Raw genomic sequence first — 22,602 nt, 5'->3', positions numbered from 1 at the left:
GTCCTCTATCAAGCAAACCGAGAATGCTAAATATAATGGCTTTAGTCAGACCTATGTACGTCGATTTAAACAAACTACATAAAGCAGATTTATAGTTTCGAGCGACTATTAAGAGTTCTCTTTAAAAGTCATTTATTTTTACAGTATAATTGTTTTATGACTTAAAACACATTTTAACGTCTGTAATATAACCAGGTATTAAGTTAACATAAAAGTAACTTTTAAGACCATTTATCTTATAGAGGGACTAGATAGTGGTTTAACCGTATTAAAATTTTCGAATATCTCAAAATTATAATTATATTGAAGGAAGTTAATGCTATGTATCACGTAATTTGTTTTATGAGAGAATTTTTATGAGGTGTAAGTTGTAATGAGATAAAAACAATTTCCTTTTAACATTTTAAAATAATTTCCTCCCGTAATACATAAAAAATGACAGTAATCTCATTCAGCTACAGCTGAATTATTTAAATAACGATTGTTTTAATAACCAAATTTAGCCTTTTATATGGTGATTACCTTATACATCGTTTTCAGTATTAGTAAAAAAACCGCTCTGAAATACATTTAAATTTTGTGAGGTTTTATCGATTAAAGTAATTGTACATCAGAGAGAAGGTAATTACACGTAATACTCTGTTTTAGGGCTTCCTGAGCAGCAGAGTGTAATTATTGTGTGAATTTTTATATTATCAGATTCTTTCCTTTTCTAGAGTGCATAATTGTTTCGATAAAAAGTGACTAGACCTTTTTCACTAAATGCTTTCTTACGTATAAAATGTTAACATGCCACTTACTCAGTTTATTTATTTTATCTAAGCAGACAGACGTCCAACATAACTTATCTTTATTATAAACAGAAAGTATGAAACAATGTTTCACCCTTGTTGAAGGCTAGAATTTGTTGAATGAGAAATGTTTGAACATTTGTTAATTAATAACCTAGTCAGAAGCTCAAAAGTCAGCGAGGAGGAAGAGAAAAGCGGGTAGCAGGCCCTTAAATTAATGCAAATATCTGAAATCAGGATATTGTCATCACACACACATACATACATATTATATATATATATATATATATATATATATATATATATATATATATATATATATAATAAAAGAGTTATGTTATTGTTACTTAAATATCGTACTTTTCACGATTATCAAATCCTGAAAAAAAATTCAGGCGGTATTTTCCAGCAAGACAACATACTTGATCTATATTTTGTTATATCTTTTAAAATACTTTGCCTTTGCCATCTTTTGTATAAAGTGATTAGCGTATTCTACAATAAGACGAGGAAAATTACCCTTGATGTTCTGTAGAACAGCAAAACTATTTAGGACGTGTCAGTATTGAAGAAAGTTGCATATCCAATAACATTTTTTTTACGTTAGATTCAATTCTACTTGGGCATCTACCCAGTAGAGCAAAAGAAATCCATTACTTCAGAAAAATTACATTCACTATAGAACTACAAATATAACCAAAAATAAAAGTAATTATTTAGCATACTAATTCGTACAATGAGATTCATTTATTGAGTTTCAGTTTTAAATTTAATACTGGATTCTAACTGCCATTTATAAAATCGCCAACTTTTTAAACTACTGTTTATTCATTTCTGTATCATCATTTATTTACTGTAAGATGATTTTTTCTTTTTAACCTCCGCAACCACCGTAAGATGGTTGCGGAGGCTTACAGAGGATGAATGAGGTTATATGTTTGAATGTAAATGAAGTGCAGTCTTGTACAGTCTTAGGTCGACTATTCCTGAGATGTCTGGTTAATTGAAATCAACCACCAAAGAACACCGGTATCCACGATATAGTATTAAAAACCATATAAACGTAAGTGCCTTTACTAGGATTTGAACGTTGGAACGCTCGACTTCGAAATCAGCTGATTTGCGATGACGAGTTCACAATTAGATCAACCCGGTCGGTTACTGTAAGATGATTATGTCGTATAGTAAATCATTTAAAAATAAAGCGTTCTTTCATTTTGGAGGTTAGAATGCAGGCTTTCTAATTATATCGTATTATAGGGCTCGTTTTCGATTTTCTCGGTACTTCAATATTTTTATAGTCTTGTGCACGAATCCTTTTTAAATTTTAAAGATTTTTTGAAAAAGTTTGCTAAAATTGTATTTAAAGAGCTTCTTTCCTATTTTAAGAGGCAGAGCATCTTCGAAATTCAATTCTTCAACGTGGATTTTAACTTAAATATTGTTAAGGAAAAAGCCATAAAGGATCTGAACATTATCTGTTATCATACCCGCTTTGTTTTCCAAAAAGATTGTGTTTTATGCATTCATTCTATTATGCCCCAACTTTGACGATCAGTCGGTTTGAGGATTCACAATTGTCCTTTTGTCTGTGTATTTACGTTATCAATATTCCGTTAGTAAATTAATCAATTTCCGTTCGCATATAAAGAAATGCTTTCACAATAATCCATTGATTAGTTTACAAGATTTAAGCTCTTTTTACTGGGTGTAATAAAATTCAATTTAAAGACAACTCCCATACTTATCTGTACATGCGTACTAAACTAATGGCAGTATATATACAGATGATGTTATTGTAGTTTAGCAAACGTGATGCCAATGCGGACTTTTTTTATAAGAAATACTCAATAGATGTTCCTATTACGCCTGGTGTATGAAGTCGACTTATTCTTGAGAGTAGATGTGTCTTTAACGAGAATGATTTGTGTATTACGTCTAGAGCTATCGGTCTTATGGCATCTGACTAACAAATGATGTAATATGGGGCGCGTATATTCATCACGTAATGCAAAAATTTGTTGATACGAGTCATACACATTTCGATTCTTCGAATTTATGAGGGGATCGGTCATACGAGACATGTGATCTATATTTGGTATTTTCCGAGTAATTGTGTCGCTTTTCATTTCACTTTAAAGGGATCAGTTCCGGTTCTAGGGACTAAGATGTTTAAATTCAGAGTTTGCTACCTATATTTATAACTCACGCGTTTGTTTAGTCTTACATGAAAACTTAATAATAAACATAAAATACATTATTTCTTACTATATTAATCATAAAATTATACGTACTGTTTCAGAATGCTTGAATTCGAAAAGATGGCTGAAAATGTTTCCGATATGATATCCAGCGAATCTAAAGTACTTCAAAAGGCATTAGAAGACGAAGAAGAAGAAGATGGTACGACCACGGCCACTGTATTTCCATCTGAAGATAACATTCAGTTGAATATAACTACAGCAGGACCGACTTTAATTCCTGTCGCCCCAACGGATGATGTGAAGACAAGCAACGAAGAGATCGACACTGATGTTGACCTAAACCCGTTCTCCGGAGGTTAGTGACATGCGTTGTACATGTTATTACTGATCCGTTTATATTTTACGTTTTTCCTTTCAGATATATATATATTTATAAATTTAATTAAATATAAGTTTTATTTTTACAGATTTATATTTTATATGTTACGGTCACATGATAAAACTAGGTATTATGCATAATGCCCGGGCAATGTGATAAATGTTCGAGGAATCAGGACAATATGAATTAATTAACGAAAATTAATCACTTTTCCCTAGTAATATGCATAGTGCCCAATGGTGTTCGGGCAGTGTGTTTAATAAGTATAAAATATTAATCACATTGCCCGGACTATGTAATTATACTAAGCTCTTATTTATTCGTATATATTATTTATATTTAAAATCTTTATCTAATCTCATCTATCTCTGTGTAATAGTACATTTACAATATTAAAGTTACTACACATTCTCATTTCAATTTAACTTTGAAAGCAATCACAATCTATCAATTATTCAGACCTACTGTTTACTATAATGCTAATCTTAAATATTGTAAACTTTGCCATTTTGAAAATCAGCAGAAGGAAATTACCGTTACATATATTAGTATCCCTGCTTAAGTAACAAATTTATCCTACACAATAGATTATCTAGAGAGGCTCAGCGTCACACAAAATTCTTATTCAGTCGTATTTTGTCAAGTTTGCAGTAGACCACTGTCACTCTGAGGATGTTCAAGCGAGATAGAACATATCTGTAAATGAAATGAAAGTTCGATTTAACGTAAGCTATTAGATATATTTAAACATAAAAATATGCAAATATTTACCCAACCGAATATTTAGTTACGATTGAAAAAGTTAACTATCGAAGGAAAAACAGTCCCCAGAAGTTATCAACGTCTGCGTCGCTATGATGTGATTTTCAAAGGCGGTGTCGAAAAATTAGGTGATCCATTGAAAGAGGATGATTCGTCTATCAAACGCTATGCATACCTTGAGAACACTTTTAGAATAATTCATGATATACACAGATCGGCTGGACACGCTGAAAGAAATCGGATGGAGGTAGAAGTGAAGAATGAGTAGCCAGGGAAATTATTTCGACGTACCTCTTTGCTATTTGTCAATAAAAACGTAGCGCACCTAGGAAAGGTTTAATAGTAAAACCCATCGTAAGCTTAGAAAATCTGAGTGAACTTGAATGCTGTGTAAACGGTAAAGTGGAAAAATTGTCAACGAAAAGAAAACCTGTTGTGTTAATCAACAGCAAGCAAAAACAATGATGTGGCTTTCGAAGGCAAAGTTTTTATCTGCTAATATAGGTGAGACCGTAAGAAAACTCGTACCAGATATTAAAAGAGCGCGGAGTGATGAAAGAAACCTTTTAGCATTGATTTTGGAGAAAAACGACAAGGGCTTATACAAATTAGATAACCGATGCGGCGTGTTGAATCAAATGTACTCTAGAAATCTGTTCACAGTTTGTAAAGAAACCTTTTTCAAACTTGATGATGAAATAACATTAAGAAAACATACAAGACATTCATCCATTTCTGAAGGACAGAGTTACAAATTGTGAAGACGATTGAAGTTCTATTAAGTGCAAGCGCTACAAAGAAAAAAAGCAATACAACACAAGTGGCATCAAAGTTTAAATTGTTGTAAGAAGTGATTAAGTGTTAAAATAATTAGTATTTTATTACTTGTAATAATAAGTGACACATAGTGGAAAATTATGAACGCAAACTTTACTACGCAACTGGTTTTTTTTTAATTTTCGAGACGTTTTATATAAAGTATCTTTTAATAAATCCTTTTTTAAATCTTTTAATAAATTGATTTCATCTTAAATGTTTTATATGTTTATTAGTGTAAAGTGATCATCACTGTGAATTTATAATTAGGTAATAATACTTATATTTTCTAGATAGATAATAATGATGATATACATTTTTCATAGCGCATCAGATTTAACTTCTGACTTCAAATGTTGAATGTGTAACATTAATATTATAAATGAGCTATGTAAAACGATAAAGATTATAAATAAGCATATATATGAATAATCCGTACGTGAGAAATAAATGTAAATTCGCATATATACGATTATGTAAGCATATATATTATTATAAACACTAAGTAACAATCACATTCTCCGGGAAATATGATTAATACTTTGCACTTATTAATTTTAGCTCATTGATCGCAATGTCGAAATGCGTTTGGCCATTAATCACATTGCCCGGGGGTTATGCATAATACACGATTTATCACTTTCCTAACTTATAAATATAATTACGTAAATAACCGGTGTATGTAACTTACACGAATAATTAGTGATTCTTTACGCAAGGCAAACCAGGGACGTAGCCGAAGGGTCACGGCTTCACTTTTTTATAAAAATATTTATAAAGGTAATTTTTTTAAACGATGTGTACACACAAATTTCAGTGCTCACGACGTTTTTCTAGATGTACTCTGTTTTAGACTACCGTTTAGCGTATTTGTGAGTTTGTAGACAAATAAAAATGTAGTGTAGAATATCTACCAAACTATTGTTTGTTTAATTGATTTTCATAATTTATACAAGTTTAAAATAAATCTCAAAGTATTTGGATCGGTACAATTTCGATGCCGAAAAATTTAAAAGTCGAATCTTTTGATCGATTTTTTACATCTTTATTATCCTTTAAATACAATCTTATTGAAGAGCTAAATATGCATATTTTTATTTTGAATTTGACAAAGAAATTTATGAATATGCAAACAATTCTACAGTTTTACAAGTTGAATTGTCATTACTAATGTTGAAATATGAATCTCGTACTTTTTAAATACAGTAAGTTTGTTACGCGATTTTACTGTAATTTAAAATCCCATAAATTTACGCAAATTGATTCGTGAAACCTCTTTTAGTTCAATACTTTTCGTTATTTCTCGTCTATATCGTTTGGCTTTCACTAAACCACCAATAATTCATGATATACACAGTTCGGCTCTAAACCGTTCTTATGAATATAGAATAAACAGAATTGTTTGCCCGATGAAATGAGCGTCATAGATTTTATGATGTGAAACGTATTAAATTCTTTTCAGTATTAAAAAGATCGATGCATATTATTTTTGGAAAACGTGTTTAGTATTCACTTCGCTAAGGGAACTAAATTTTATGAAATATTTTTATAATATTTATATGAAACGTCTGTAATGTAATATAATCTCTACGTATTCGTATGTCGATCGCTTTTAACATAATGATTGTTGTAGGCGGTCTAACATGAGTCACAATCGCTCTTGAAAATAACACAGTCGATCCCATTTATATCTCATGCCAAACTTACTAAGGGAAATAAAGAGTTGTTCCTCGCCTTCTTAACTTAATGCCTTCTGAAATGTATCGCTTTGTATCAATAAGTCAGATTCATTGAATTGCAGTCAAATTCATTTAGCCCTAAACATCTTCATCACGTGGATCGACTGTATAATGAACATTTCTTTCAGAGAAAGCGCTTCTCAACCGGTACTTACGGTGCGGTTACACGCATTACAACCGTACGAAAGACCGAGACAGGTAGTGTGAAGCTACGAATTAATGTAACCTCTTCTGTTGAGAAATAGTGCGTATAACACAATACGTTATTCGACTCGGTTGGGAGAGCGGAAACCGTAAGCTATTAATTTAATTGTTATTATTTTTCTCGATTAAATATTAGTAATATTAATAAAAAAAATAAAAAACGTAACAGTTTAATTTGATCCTTAAGGAGTTTTACCAACGTCTTAAAAATGATTCATATAGTTGGTGCGCAAATAAAGCTAAACGATTACGTTTAACAGAAAAGTCGTAACAGCTAAAAATTACTGAGAAACCACCGTTTACTTTATTTGTGATTGAAAGTTGTTCATTCTCATGGGAAACTACTATTCCACTTGTTTTCTTATGTCTTCTTAGCTTTTATCGTTACGCTTTCGTCGACTTAATAATAGTAGAATTTAACAGATTTTAATTTTTTTATTCAGAAATCAAAGTAGATCTTTGTGCTAAAATTTTACTTATCTTTGAAGAAAGTCATCATCTTCCGAAAGCGCATTAGCCTTTGTGAACGTCTGTGAAGGTTCGCTTTTATGATGCTAGTAAATAACAAATAGCGATTTATTTGTTCCTAGAATCTTCAGCGATTATTCACTGAATTTTCTTTCGATTCTGTTTAATTCCTGGATATCTATCCGTGCTAATGTTTGTTCGTACGTCCCCATTTATAAATTAGACATCGAGAAAGTTGTAATCGGTTGTCGGTAGTTTGTTGGGAAAACTCTCGTTTATCTATAAATGAAATTTTAATCGTAGTCGTTCATCGATCGAATGATCATAATCTAGGCCATATAAAATAATAACTGGCGGAAATGAATGCGCTCTTCATATTTATTTATTATAATTCTTAAATGTATTTTTATTGTACTTGCATGATATGTATACGCATATTCACTCATATTTATTGACATTTTAGTTAGGAAATGTATTTCTTATAAACCGAACATTTTAAAATTAAAAAAGGAAACACGTATGCACACGCGCTCGCATATGTATTTGTCCCAATTATTCCACTTTCTTTCGGATCGATAAATAAGCCTTATTTATCGAATTAATGTAACCCCTTCTGTATATCTGTTTTCGAATACAGTATGTAAATATGGAAGTCTGTATTTTCTGGATTACGTATGACGATAAAATAACAATCTTTCGTAATTCTGTGCCCGCATATTCTGATATCCTGGACATGCTTATGTAATGGACCGATCTGTTATAAATTTTTAAATACACAGTATTATTGATATTTTTTACTACGAAATAATTGTTGTAACAGGGTACTTAAAATTTACCGATAATAATCATACTTATAAACAATACTTTACGGTAGTTACTGGTATCCGTTTACAACAACGGTTTTGTTGACAGTGGTTTCCATTAGAATGTGAACTATGTCGAGCTCATTCACCTCGATAGAAAGTACGGATTTAGAGGTGAATTCAATTTTTCATTTATGCAGGTGGTTAATTTAGAACCTCTATTAATAAATCGCTAAGATATAAATATTTTAAGTGTATAAAAATGTGTTGTAAAAATCGATCCTGAATTTTTATTTATTAACAATAAAATCGAGGTATTTATTAAGTACGTCATGCACATTTTAGGTATTTTTATTAACTCGTTAAAAATAAATCATTTAGCTATTTTACGAGATTCTTAATCGTTACTACCACCTACTCCGTTATTTGCTATTCTCTTCTTGACTCTGCATCGATTTTATTTTTGATGAATTCATTATTAACATCCTTAAAATTTATATGAAATTCGTATAAATGATCCGCACTTTTTATGTTGTTAAGCAACAGTGTTTAATGAAATTACAATATTTTTACGATCTTATTTAGTAATAGGAGCATAAAAATAACTCTAAATATTTAAATTTACTTTACGCCTAAGGGTTATATATAACCCTAAATTAAATTAGTTAAAATATTCCGTTGATTCAATTAACTTTTAAGAGTCGGTCATATCGGTGACTGGTTGAATGAATCATTTTATTTATTGCTCATTGCTTGTGCTACCCTTGCGTAAGTATTACTCGGAAACACTTCTGTACTCAACAATACAAATGTAACTTAATAATAACATTTTATTGCTGAGTTTTAGTACTGTGCACGCGTAGATTTATTTGAGCGCGGCTGTGTTTTTCTCGTCAGCTGCCTGTTTATCTTTGCTTTTGGGTGTGTACGCGCGTGTATTTCTCAGTGGTACAGAAAGATACGAATATTTTACCTTAATTTATTGAAAATAAGAATCTCTGTTGCCGGTTGTAATTCCGGTACTGAATTTCAATGAAATAATGATTATTTTTCTTCGCAATTAATTTCGTATTTAGGCCGAAGAAATGACTTATTAACATCGAAACCGAAATATTCAGGTGTCTGAATCCAGGACGGCCGCGGAGTCCGCATGTATTGTGCGCATTTTTTAATACTTTACTGCCATGAGTTTGTGTATTGTTGTATAGCAATCTTTTCAAAAAAATTTCGTTATTTCGTGAATTTGCGTTATTTGGAAATTTCGAAAATATTCATAAATTACGTAGTTCTTGAGAATCACAAAAAATAAAAATCAATTAAAGTGTGTCGCTGTGTTAGTAAAATGTACCTGACAGATGAAAAATCTATCGATACGCCTTATGTACCCAGTAAAAAAGCCTGTAACAGAAATCGGTAACAGCCCATTTGAAATATTTAAAACATGTTATAGATTTCTGATTATTCAAATTACTATTTAACTTCTATTGCGGCTTTTGAAAAAAAAAATTATATCCACTACGTTTTTTACTAGTTTCTATTTTAACAGATGTCTTCAGCATCTGCGACCGACGCATGAAAATTATCCTTGTTGAAATCCGGGTGTGAAAAAGCGACAAAATGTTTGTCCTTATGAGATACGTTCTAAATCCAAGAATTGTCCGAAATAAAAACCAAAAATAAAAGGTTCTGAAACAATAAGGGAATAATAAATCAACTCATCATCATTTGGTTAGTGTAGCTGAGAACATCTTAGAACTCTTATGACAGTCGTAGGTGATGTGTGTGATACGTGGGTCAGTAGCAGATAATAATCAGGAAATACCCGCCGGGTTGGTCTAGTGGTGAACGCGTCTTCGCAAATCAGCTGATTTCGAAGTCGAGTTCCAAGTTCAAATCCTAGTAAAGGGAGTTACTTTTATACGGATTTGAATACGAGATCGTGGATACCGGTGTTCTTTGGTGGTTGGGTTCAATTAACCACACATCTCGGAACCTACAAGACTACACTTCACTTACACTTTTACATATCATCCTCAAGTAGTACCAGACCGTGATTCCCAGAGGCTAAACAGGAAAAAATAAATTAAAAAATAATAGGAAATGTCGACTGATGCCCGATTAGCATCGATTACTTCGTAAACATTCCCGAAACAACGCGACAGTGTTGCCTTATAGTACGAGTGTTTATTTGCCTGCTTTCTTTAGAAATCGGCTCCTTCAGTTCGTATCATTTAGCGTGAATCTAAGCCCTTTTCTAATCGTACTTTAGCTTCAAATAATAATATTCGTTTGATTGAACTCCTAAGCAGAAAAGTAACAGTACGTCTAAATTCTTTTTCGAGTTTTGAGTTATTTTTATTTAAATTTGAAAATTCGTTCTCGATGATTTACTATTACTCTTTATTTAACTACACCGATTTTTATTATTCAGCACATTAAAAGCCCAAAGGCATAAACGTTTTCAGTGATTAATAAGAATATTAAAATGTTTCAATGAATTAATGACTACAAACTACATAATGATAAATGAGTTATTCTTTCACGATAACGTAGCTTTAAGAACGTATAAACAATTTTTATAACCGTCGCGTGAAAGTTAATGTAGTTCGACGTATCATCAGTACTGCATGAAAATAACGTCGGAAAATATTTCGATGCCTATTTATACAGTATTATATTTAAATTATTTGGATTAATTCATAGTGTACTTGAATTTATTACGAGATTTAATTGAAACGATAAGTATTCGTTTCAGCGTAATCGTAAAGTAATTGAAATGCAATAAAACAATACGTTAGACGTACTGTATGTAGCTTGAAATACAAAATCATTGATAAAATTGAAGAAAAATTAATTTGTAATTAAAAGCGGTACTATTGTCGCATCGCTACAATACTTGTCTTGTTTATTGTTTAGTCCGACTAGAGGGTGTTCTCCATTCGGTAAAAATTTGTCTAAGCCCGATTTACTTTTCTGTATAGGAAGTAATGTATCGGTCATTTAAAAAAAATACTTTTTAACAATTTTGTCCATCGAACTAATGATTATTTTTCATTACTTCTCACTATTCTTATTCACCTTATCAAAACACCGGTTTTTTTTGTCATTTTTTTAAAAATAATTATTCTGACTGTAACAGTTGCTATTTATAAAATAGCTGATAATTCGAATGCTTGTTTCAAAAACTCCCAAATTGGGCGAAAACAATGAGAAAAGGTTAGTTGTTTTCGTAGTGAATACGATCGTATTTAAAAAATAAGTGCGTTCAAAATTAAGTGTAGTTCAAAGAAACTACACTTCTTCCTTTCATTTTTTGAAAAAACTTTTCTATAACGAAACGAAACTACTTAGGTTATTGAAATAGATGATTGGAGTGTAAGATAAGACCGCTCTCGATTTGTCATCGTTTTTTGAAGCGAGTTGTTAAAATTCATACTCGCAGACAAAAATAGAGCCCTATAGGTAAATATATATAGATTGATAAACATAAGATAATAAACCATTCTCTTCGCTACGGTTGTTTATGGGAGCGTATTTAATTACTTGATTAATAACCTTAATTACTTAAATATATAATAATAAAATACTAATTGAGAATTTATAATATTATACAAGACCTGCTTTTAAATGGAAAGATCCATTTTGAAAAAAAATTAATATGATCAAACCTTATCACTTACGTATAAAAACAATATTTATTTACTACTTATAGAGATCGTTGCATACGACTTCAACACATTTCTCATAGCGTTTCACTAGTTCATTCCCTCTTCAAGAAATTCCGCCACCAATGACTTAAACCGTGTTGTAACGATATTTTTGAATTCTTTGTCATAGTCAAACCTTTGTGATGCAAGCCGCTAAGGTGAAGAAAAATAAAATAATCGCTGGAAGCTAAAGTCTGAGCTATTCAGTGGATAACTGAAGATTTTCTAATTAAATTTTTCTTATCGCCTCACTTAATGATTCGTCTTGTATAGCGGGGCATTGCACAAAAACAAAATCCCGCTGGATAGCATCCCCGTCGTTTGTTTTTTATTCTTTTGTAAGGTTTTTTTATGTTCTGAAATAAGTATTGTCATTCACTGTAGTTCTGCAATCTCTCTCTTTGTCTCTAAAAATACTAGTGATAAACTTCTTTACCGAAAGTAACCTTACTTTTATGTACAAGCCTCGTAATTACAGCTATGGAATGGATGACTGGTAAGAAGGTCTCGTTGCTCCTTCTTGTTGTTAATAGATCAAAATATTACATTTTCATTTACATGATATATAGAAACATTTTTATTCATTAGTTAGGATTTTTAACAGAGTATTTCAGTTACTGAATGAGGAAATACGAGAAGATTTGAAATCTATTAATTTCCACTGAAATCGCTTTATTGTACCGAGTAAAATGTCTGTCTTGTTCGTTTAAATAAGCCTGTAGCAAGAGTTAGTAACGATCGAAGTGTAGCGTTTAAGAATGCATTCGTGGCACAATTTTATTACCATAAACAAAAATTGAACATCGTTACTGGTTTTGTCGAGCTACAAGTCATCATCGACTTCGTTTCGATGTCGCGAACCGGTAATTACGCTTCTGATGTCAGAAGTTGTAATATATTATACTTTGTTATAAATGGCTAGAACTTACTGATTCTCCATTGTCTAAATGCGTTTACACGGCGCTGTTGTCATGAACAGTAAATCGGGGTTTTAAGCGTTTTATTAACAACTACGATTTGAACTTTGGGCTTTTGTAAGTTTTGAAGGTTCAAGTAGCAAAGTTTTTTTAAATCAGCTAAATCACCAAATTCACATTCTAATTGTTTACTTAGCTTAGAACACTTATTGGTCGATTTTTTTTAAGAGGGGAGGAAGTTGATATTTTCTGTTAAAAATTACGAGTATTTTAACTAAAATTGACTGATTTGTTAAGGAACGTTTTTTAACCCATGCCTGAATTTCATGCCATCAGCGAGTTAATTTTATTCCGTTTTAAATTTTAATTTAATTCAACTCTTCATTAAAACATGTGTAGATATTCTACTATTTATTTTCTTTCTTATTTTGTAGAGAGATTTCTTGTAAATTTGTTGTCCAGCAGCTCTTTAAATCGTGCATAATTTTGTTTTCGTAAAAATTATTCTTCCGTTATCATCGTGAACGAATATTAAAAGTAGAGGAAGTGGAACCATTACTACTTTTTGGCTCCGACTGAAAATAAAGTAATTTTAGAAATAAAACGAAAGAAATCGGTTATATTTGTTTTTAAATTATAATAGATTATTATAATATTACATAAATAATATTGTATTATCATAGATGCACTCGTATTATAATAAATGAATGTATTGGATGCATTATGATTATCGATGTCATCCACGTTAATGTAAACAAGCGGAAAATAAAAAAAAACCTGCGGTTTTGTCGACAAAGCCTTGATTATGCACTAAATTTCAAATAAAGAACTGTGTTTTTTTATATTATTTTATCCGCTAAGAAAAAAATATATATTATCGATCGATCGACTTTTGATAATATTTTTAGAAAAAGTACTAGGAAAACATGATTTTATCTACTTTTTTGCATTTGCGGTTTTCAAGCTATATAACTTGGATAAAAAAATTATATTTGTAGTAATCATATGTATTTGGAACGATCTCTTTTCCTCATAAAATTTCTCTGCGCATAAACAAACCTCAAAATCTAAGGCACATAAATATTTTAATTGTACGGTCATTTTTGTAGAAAAAACTAATTTGGTGCATCTATTGAAAAGTTTTTTATTTCAGTTTATAAACGTTTCGATAGGATAATCCGGGACGCGGAAACATTTTTTCTAAAGCCTAAGAAGTTAAAACACTTTAACGATTTTAATGAAGGCAAAATGGGAGCATAATGCTCCCATCATCATATTGTTCTATATCGAGAACAACTATTGAATTATTTTTTCCTCAAATCTGTTCTTTTTAAATATATAAAAATGCCCTCGTTAAAATCCTTTCAAGGACGTTTTTAGAACAGCTCCGATGTAGTGTCTTATCTCTGTATTTAAATTTTTTTACTTCAATTAACATGCAGCCGTTTCATACTTATTTGTTATATATATATATATATATATATATATATATATATATATATATATATATATATATATAATCAGGTAACATCCATTCGAGTACCGAACAAAAGTTAAGGCTTGCATCAAGGTCCAAAGAATACTACTTTAAGGTTAAACAAATAAAACTAGAAGTAAAGTTATTACCATTAGTGGTAACTTTTATCGTTATTTTCGGTGCAAAAAGTATGTACACTGAGTTTGAAGCGTTATAAGAAAACCGTTCATCAAATTTCGAAACAAATTGCGTCATTTTCTAGATTACTTTTGCTGCGTTTGAAAATAAATTCTTACTTTTTACTACCGTTGTAAGATAATGATTTCTCGGTGAAAACGGAAAAGGTTCCGTTTTTAGCTTTCTGTTGTATAATTTGATTTTTGATCGCTTTTTACTTAGAAGACCAATCCTTTTAAAATGTTCACACACGCTAGCTTCTTCTATTACCGTATTATGTACGAAATATCATAACGATATCTTTAACCGGATTCGAGTTGTTATTCGATTTGTAAAACAATATTATGTTTGGATCTGCGTATGATACGTCGTACATACACGAAACGACCGTATGTATTTCTGATTTAAAATAAATAAATAATTTAAATTTACAATAACTGTTGCTTTTTCTGTTTATTTTAACTATAGGTTAGGCCTTATGATTCATAACTTTGTTATAGATTCGAAATTATTAATAGCAAGATATATGCAGGATTATTCTAGTGTATTGGTTTTGGGTTAGTGTAATGAGTTTTGGGTTAACGATCTGCTACAGTGAATCACACTTGCAACACTGCATCACAGCCAATGACAAAGCTGTCTGTGACTTTGAACACAAGGATGTGCTAGTCATTCTTTCTGTTACTTCACTAAAACATTGCATTCATAACAAATAAAGTCCCTGACAAATCTATAGTTAACAATACGTTTTATCGAATATTTATTCGTTTTATCATATTCATCAGTTTGAAATAACGATAAAGGTAACGAACCGTGCCTCATGTTATTAGTCTTGTAATAACTTGAGATACGGTTCTATTTGTAAAACTATTATCTAGATAATGTAGTTTTGCAGATCGAATAACTCAAAAACTATTAAAGAGACCGATCTGAAATTTCATAGGTAATATGGTATTAAAATGGCTGGCTTGTGTAAAAATTTTAACCTGATCGATCCAGTGCTTTTGGGACGGAACGGAACGCAAGGGTAGGGGGAGTTTATTATCTCCCTATTAATCGCAGAACTTGGACAAATGTCCCTTGCTATTGTGTCTTTCATTTATCGGACGGGTCATTATTTATTTAGTGGCGGTTATAGATTTTTATGTTTTATTTATGAACGGAGTTGGTTTTTGCGTTCCAGTCCTTCCGATGCTTTTTAGTAACAAGCAATTAACGTACGCAATAGAAAGGTCAGATATGATGCCTTTTTTCGTTCTCAGCGTAATAATATAGTTTAAAAAATTATTTTTTTTTTGTCTTCAGTCATTTGACTGGTTTGATGCAGCTCTCCAAGATTCCCTATCTAGTGCTAGTCGTTTCATTTCAGTATACCCTCTACATCCTACATCTCTAACAATTTGTTTTACATATTCCAAAAGTGGCCTGCCTACACAATTTTTTCCTTCTACCTGTCCTTCCAATATTAAAGCGACTATTCCAGGATGCCTTAGTATGTGGCCTATAAGTCTGTCTCTTCTTTTAACTATATTTTTCCAAATGCTTCTTTCTTCATCTATTTGCCGCAATACCTCTTCATTTGTCACTTTATCCACCCATCTGATTTAACATTCTCATATAGCACCTCATTTCAAAAGCTTGTAATCTTTTCTTCTCAGATACTCCGATTGTCCAAGTTTCACTTCCATATAAAGCGACACTCCAAATATACACTTTCAAAAATCTTTTCCTGACATTTAAATTAATTTTTGATGTAAACAAATTATATTTCTTACTGAAGGCTCGTTTAGCTTGTGCTATTCGGCATTTTATATCGCTCCTGCTTCGTCCATCTTTAGTAATTCTACTTCCCAAATAACAAAATTCTTCTACCTCCATAATCTTTTCTCCTCCTATTTTCACATTCAGTGGTCCATCTTTGTTATTTCTACTACATTTCATTACTTTTGTTTTGTTCTTGTTTATATTCATGCGATAGTTCTTGCGTAGGACTTCATCTATGCCGTTCATTGTTTCTTCTAAATCCTTTCTACTCTCGGCTAGAATTACTATATCATCAGCAAATCGTAGCATCTTTATCTTTTCACCTTGTACTGTTACTCCGAATGTAAATTGTTCTTTAACATCATTAACTGCTAGTTCCATGTAAAGATTAAAAAGTAACGGAGATAGGGAACATCCTTGTCGGACTCCCTTTCTTATTACGGCTTCTTTCTTATGTTCTTCAATTGTTACTGTTGCTGTTTGGTTTTGTACATGTTAGCAATTGTTCTTCTATCTCTGTATTTGAACCCTAATTTTTTTTTAAATGCTGAACATTTTATTCCAGTCTACGTTATCGAATGCCTTTTCTAGGTCTATAAACGCCAAGTACGTTGGTTTGTTTTTCTTTAATCTTCCTTCTACTATTAATCTGAGGCCTAAAATTGCTTCCCTTGTCCCTATACTTTTCCTGAAGCCAAATTGGTCTTCTCCTAACACTTCCTCCACTCTCCTCTCAATTCTTCTGTATAGAATTCTAGTTAAGATTTTTGATGAATGACTAGTTAAACTAATTGTTCTGTATTCTTCACATTTATCTGCCCCTGCTTTCTTTGGTATCATTACTATAACACTTTTTTTGAAGTCTGGCGGAAATTCCCCTTTTTCAAAAATATTACACACCAGTTTGTATAATCTATCAATCGCTTCCTCACCTGCACTGCGCAGTAATTCTACAGGTATTCCGTCTATTCCAGGAGCCTTTCTGCCATTTAAATCTTTTAATGCTCTCTTAAATTCAGATCTCAGTATTGTTTCTCCCATTTCATCCTCCTCAACTTCCTCTTCTTCCTCTATAACACCATTTTCTAATTCATTTCCTCCGTATAACTCTTCAATATATTCCACCCATCTATCGACTTTACCTTTCGTATTATATATTGGTGTACCATCTTTGTTTAACACATTATTAGATTTTAATTTATGTACCACAAAATTTTCCTTTACTTTCCTGTATGCTCCGTCTATTTTACCAATGTTCATTTCTCTTTCCACTTCTGAACACTTTTCTTTAATCCACTCTTCCTTCGCCAGTTTGCACTTCCTGTTTATAGCATTTCTTAATTGCCGATAGTTCCTTTTACTTTCTTCATCACTAGCATTCTTATATTTTCTACGTTCATCCATCAGCTGCAATATATCGTCTGAAACCCAAGCTTTTCTGCCAGTTCTCTTTGTTCCGCCTAAGTTTGCTTCTGCTGATTTAAGAATTTCCTTTTTAACATTCTCCCATTCTTCTTCTACATTTTCTACCTTATCTTTTTTACTTATACCTCTTGCGATGTCCTCCTCAAAAATCTTCTTTACCTCCTCTTCCTCAAGCTTCTCTAAATTCCACCGATTCATCTGACACCTTTTCTTCAGGCTTTTAAACCCCAATCTACATTTCATTATCACCAAATTATGGTCGCTATCAATGTCTGCTCCAGGGTAAGTTTTGCAGTCAACGAGTTGATTTCTAAATCTTTGCTTAACCATGTTATAATCTATCTGATACCTTGCAGTATCGCCTGGCTTTTTCCAAGTGTATATTCTTCTATTATGATTTTTAAATTGGGTGTTGGCAATTACTAAATTATACTTCATGCAAAACTCTATAAGTCGGTCCCCTCTTTCATTCCTTTTGCCCAGCCCGTATTCACCCACTATATTTCCTTACTTGCCTTTTCCAATGCTTGCATTCCAATCTCCAACTATTATTAAATTTTCATCTCCTTTTACGTGTTTAATTGCTTCATCAATCTCTTCGTATACACACTCTACCTCATCTTCATCATGGGCGCTCGTAGGCATATAGACGTTAATAATCGTTGTCGGTTTAGGTTTTGATTTTATCCTTATTACAATGATTCAACGCTATGCGTTTTGAAATACTCTATTCTCTTCCCTATCTTCTTGTTCATTATGAAACCTACTCCTGCCTGCCCATTATTTGAAGCTGAGTTAATTATTCTAAAATCACCTGACCAACAGTCGCCTTCCTCTTCCCACCGAACCTCACTAATTCCTACTACATCCACATTTATCCTATCCATTTCCCTTTTTAAATTTTCTAGCCTACCAACCTTTTTTAAACTTCTAACATTCCATGCTCCGACTCGTAGAATGTTATTTTTTAATTTTCTGGTGACCCCTTCCTTAGTAGTCCCCACCCGGAGATCCAAACGGGGGACTAGTTTACCTCCGGAATATTTTACCAAGGAAGGCGCCTCCATGATTGCTATATGAAAATGCAGAGAGCCACATTTTCTTGGAAAAAAAGCAGCTGTAGTTTTCCATTGCTTTCAGCTGCGCAGTACTCATAGGACTGAGTGATGTTGATATGGCCGTTTAAGTCATTCTGACTCACGCCCTTAACTACTGAAAGATCTGCTGCCCTCTTTCAGGAATCATTCCTTAGTCTGGCTCTCAACAGATACCTCTCCGATATGGTTGCACCTTCGGTCCAGCTACTCTGTATCCCTGAGCACTCAAGCCCCCTCACCAACGGCAAGGTCTCATGATTCATAGAGGAGGAAAAAAAATTATTAAAATATAAATGTTAAATATTATCAAATTTATTATAAAATGATCACAAAGGTGATGCAATTATTTTCGAAGTCTGATGGAATGTCTTATTTTTATAAAGCACATACATGTGTCTAAAATGCACATACTTTCTGCGCCACTTGTAATTATCTACTAGCGTTAAAGAATGGTTTAAGGCATTTTTCGATCGAGTTATATTTGTATTAGAGAACCATTTACCAAACATCTAGTCTTTTTTTTCGTAAATGAATAAATAAGCTTAAAATAATGAACTTTGTCATGTTTAAATTTAGCCGACCAGATATTCAGCCCTCACGTTCGAAATCGTTTTCACAACGAGGATAGTTTAGAATAAATAAATAAATGTTTTATTTAGAATGACTTAATGAGCTACTGATTACATTGATGTGATACATAGAATTTATATGTTTATATATGTAAGACATTAATGTGGACAAGATCACTAACTACACATCAACTTTGAGCATGTAGGATTAACCGCTTGAATCTAAGTAATAATTATTCTATGGAAGAAATTTAATTGTTTAATACATGAGCCTACGTGATTAACAGTAACAAATAAGTATGAGTTTGCCGCACAGTAATTGATTTTAAATATAAATTTAAAAATACAAATGGAGATAGTACCTTGAATTCGTTAATTGTATGCGTGTGTGTGTATTTATATATATTGTTAGGGATTATAAAGGTTGAAGAAAAAGCATGAGGCCTGAACTAGCCACTGTTCTCAATCTGTGCATCCTGCCCTCATTAAAATCGCGTTTAACCCCCCAAGAAACGTTATTGTTGATCGAACAAAACAGAACAAAACCTACAAAAAGTTTGTTTTTCTACACCATTAAAAATATGAAGGATGTTATTTTGCGTCTGTTTAAATTAATTCTTAACACAACGTAAAAGCAGAAAATAACAAGCTTATGATATGTGCAAGTAATAATTTTGTGACATAATCTTTTATTCCGGTTACAAAATTATGACAGCACAAACTCAGGTGTTTTCTTTCTACAGCAAGCCGACAATAATTTTTTGTAAATCTACGAATGTTAATAAGTTACGAAAGGCTCACTTTCTGAGTAATTTGATCAAGAGAATATGTGCATCGAACATATAATATTACAGGTATATACGAATGTTGACTATTAGCACGGGTCTTTTTAGATTTTTCAACACAAGCTTGCATTTTTTTGTTGAGAAATTTTAAAATAATAGGCCCTATACATTTTCCTGACTTTTCCACTGCTGAGATTATGGCTAAAATTCGTAATTTTTGCATTAATTTAGTATATTGCCGGTCTCCGTGGCGCAAGTGGTAGCGTCTGGGCCTTTCATCCGGAGGTCCCGCGTTCGAATCCCGGTCAGGCATGGCATTTTTATGCGCTCTAAAATTCCATATACCACGCTTCAAGCGTATGTAGCGATATCATGAAGAAAAAACTTTCAAAATATGAGTCGCCAGATTCTTGCAAATACCTAAATAAAATCTTTTGGTACCGGTAAGTCGAATACGAGGCATTTTTCTAACTGTATGTTTATAATCTGTTTTCTTTAATTTCATTTGTAGAACACAATTCTAAAATTAATTCTGTTACGTTGTTTTACATTAAATAAATGTAAATATGCTTTTAAAAGATCTCGTCAGCACTGCGATGCAATTCCTTTCTCGGTTGTGTTGCTGTGTTGGCCGAGTCGTTAATGGCACGTTCTTTAGGATACTCGTTTATTTTATGTAGCTCATACTTTATTATTATAATTTACAATATTGTAATCGAGTACATTCACCAAGATGATTGGATTTAATGTCGTTAGTGGTTAACAGTATACGATAAAATTAAATTATGATAAAATATGAATGAAAGATTTCATGTAATTTTTAACTAGAATATAATGTTACATTTGAATAATTTTTTTATTCTTAATGTTAAAATAATGAATAATAAAAATTATTAATATTATTTTCATTCCTTAAAACGATTAGTTGAAAGAATCTTGTAACTTCCAGAGCTGTGTTGGGAATGACAGTAGTTGTTTTCTTTAACTTGTTCAGTTTAAAAATTTACATTAGCTGATGTAGACGATTTCTCCTTTAATTGCTTTGTTATTTTATCATAATTTAGTTCTACTTTTAGACATTACTGACCTTACGGAATAGCTAACATTCCAGAACTGTAAAAAAATCTTGTTTTAATTCATATACATATATTTTACACGCTTAGTAAAATATTAAGGGAGGAAACTTAAAAAACAGGCTGATAAGATAAATAATTGGCTATACATGTATACATTTTTACCTCTTATATATTTCTTACAAGAAATAGTATTGGAAAAAGATTAATCTATTAAAATGTTTACTCTTAGACGATAATGGAATACAGGTAGACTGAATTTTTTTTCCGTGTTTTTGTAACTGACTTTGTTGTTAGCGTATTTCTCAGTCTTTTTTATCATATAGTAATGTTTTTGTCCATAATACTTCTACTGAACGACTTAAATCTCAAACCAGTTCAATAAACAGATTACTAAATAAAACCTTTTATAAACCAAACATTTAAAACTAAGTTCAAAACAATTATTTTTCACGCCTATGTATCTATGTGTACGGTTTCCATCACTTACATTACAGAAGTAATTTGGTACAATGGATGATTCACTAATCGTTCACTTCCGAGATTACCAACAGCAGTGTAACGCTCAACATGTAAATCTTTTTAATAGTCTTTAGTTGAATTTGATTTCCTTGACTAATAATTTGCATCGGCTATTTGTGGTCAGCATTATCTGGAATTTTTTTTATAAGTTCTTTACAAAGTATCTTTTGTAATAATACTTTTATTTTGTGAAATATATGGTTAAGATATGGAAGTTGTAATATTTGGATGAAATGAATAAATCAGCAACATAATTAAATTTTATAACAAAAAGTGGGTACTTACGTATTACCGCCACCGCAGCTACAGCTTTATTTAAAAACAAAGTAGTCAATCGGATTTCGGTGGAATATGAACAGTCTCTTTATTAATTTTAATAAATGGTTATTTATTTTATAAATATAATTTAACCAAACTTAACCTACGCTCGCTAACTTTGACTAATTAACAGGAGTGTTTTGATTATTTAAATAATAAATAATTGCAACGAATTACTGAATTTATTAAATAAATACTCAAAAAATTACGGTGTTAATTAGTGAAGGTTAGCGAGCGTAGGTTAAGTTTGGTTAAATTATATTTATAAAATAAATAAATATAAATAACCATTTATTAAAATTAATAAAGAGACTGTTTTGAATCTATGTTAAATTCTATATCGGTCTATTTTCCACCGAAATCCGATTGACTACTTTGTTTTTAAATAAAGCTGTAGCTGCGGTGGCGTTAATACGTAAGTACCAAAAAGTGTTTTTAGTATAGTTAATGCGTATTAGTTTATAATCTTATAAACTAATTTACTCAGAATGTTGTTCTCTTCTTTGTTAGCATGTTCTAAATCGTCTGTCTTTCCTAAACTATATGAGTGTGTTAGGTATATTCGTGAGAATGCGCAAGCGCGTGTATATAGAGTGCATTTGATT

At 31.6% G+C, this 22,602-nt stretch overlaps 1 protein-coding gene across 1 annotated transcript in view; it reads left to right on the top strand.

Annotated features, from left to right (window-relative positions):
• The window catches only part of mfas (midline fasciclin), an 87,871-nt gene that overhangs the window by 21,621 nt on the left and 43,648 nt on the right, over positions 1-22,602 (top strand). Inside the window, exon 2 of the mRNA XM_075382023.1 lies at positions 3,094-3,350. Coding sequence (XP_075238138.1) covers positions 3,094-3,350 — 257 coding nt within the window. The remainder of the gene's footprint in view (positions 1-3,093; positions 3,351-22,602) is intronic.

This window comes from Lycorma delicatula, chromosome 1, assembly GCF_047948215.1.
Source record: "Lycorma delicatula isolate Av1 chromosome 1, ASM4794821v1, whole genome shotgun sequence".
NCBI classification, from domain to species: Eukaryota; Metazoa; Arthropoda; class Insecta; order Hemiptera; family Fulgoridae; genus Lycorma; species Lycorma delicatula.
Note: the sequence above shows the minus strand (reverse complement) of the source record. Positions and strands in the feature narration are given on the sequence as shown.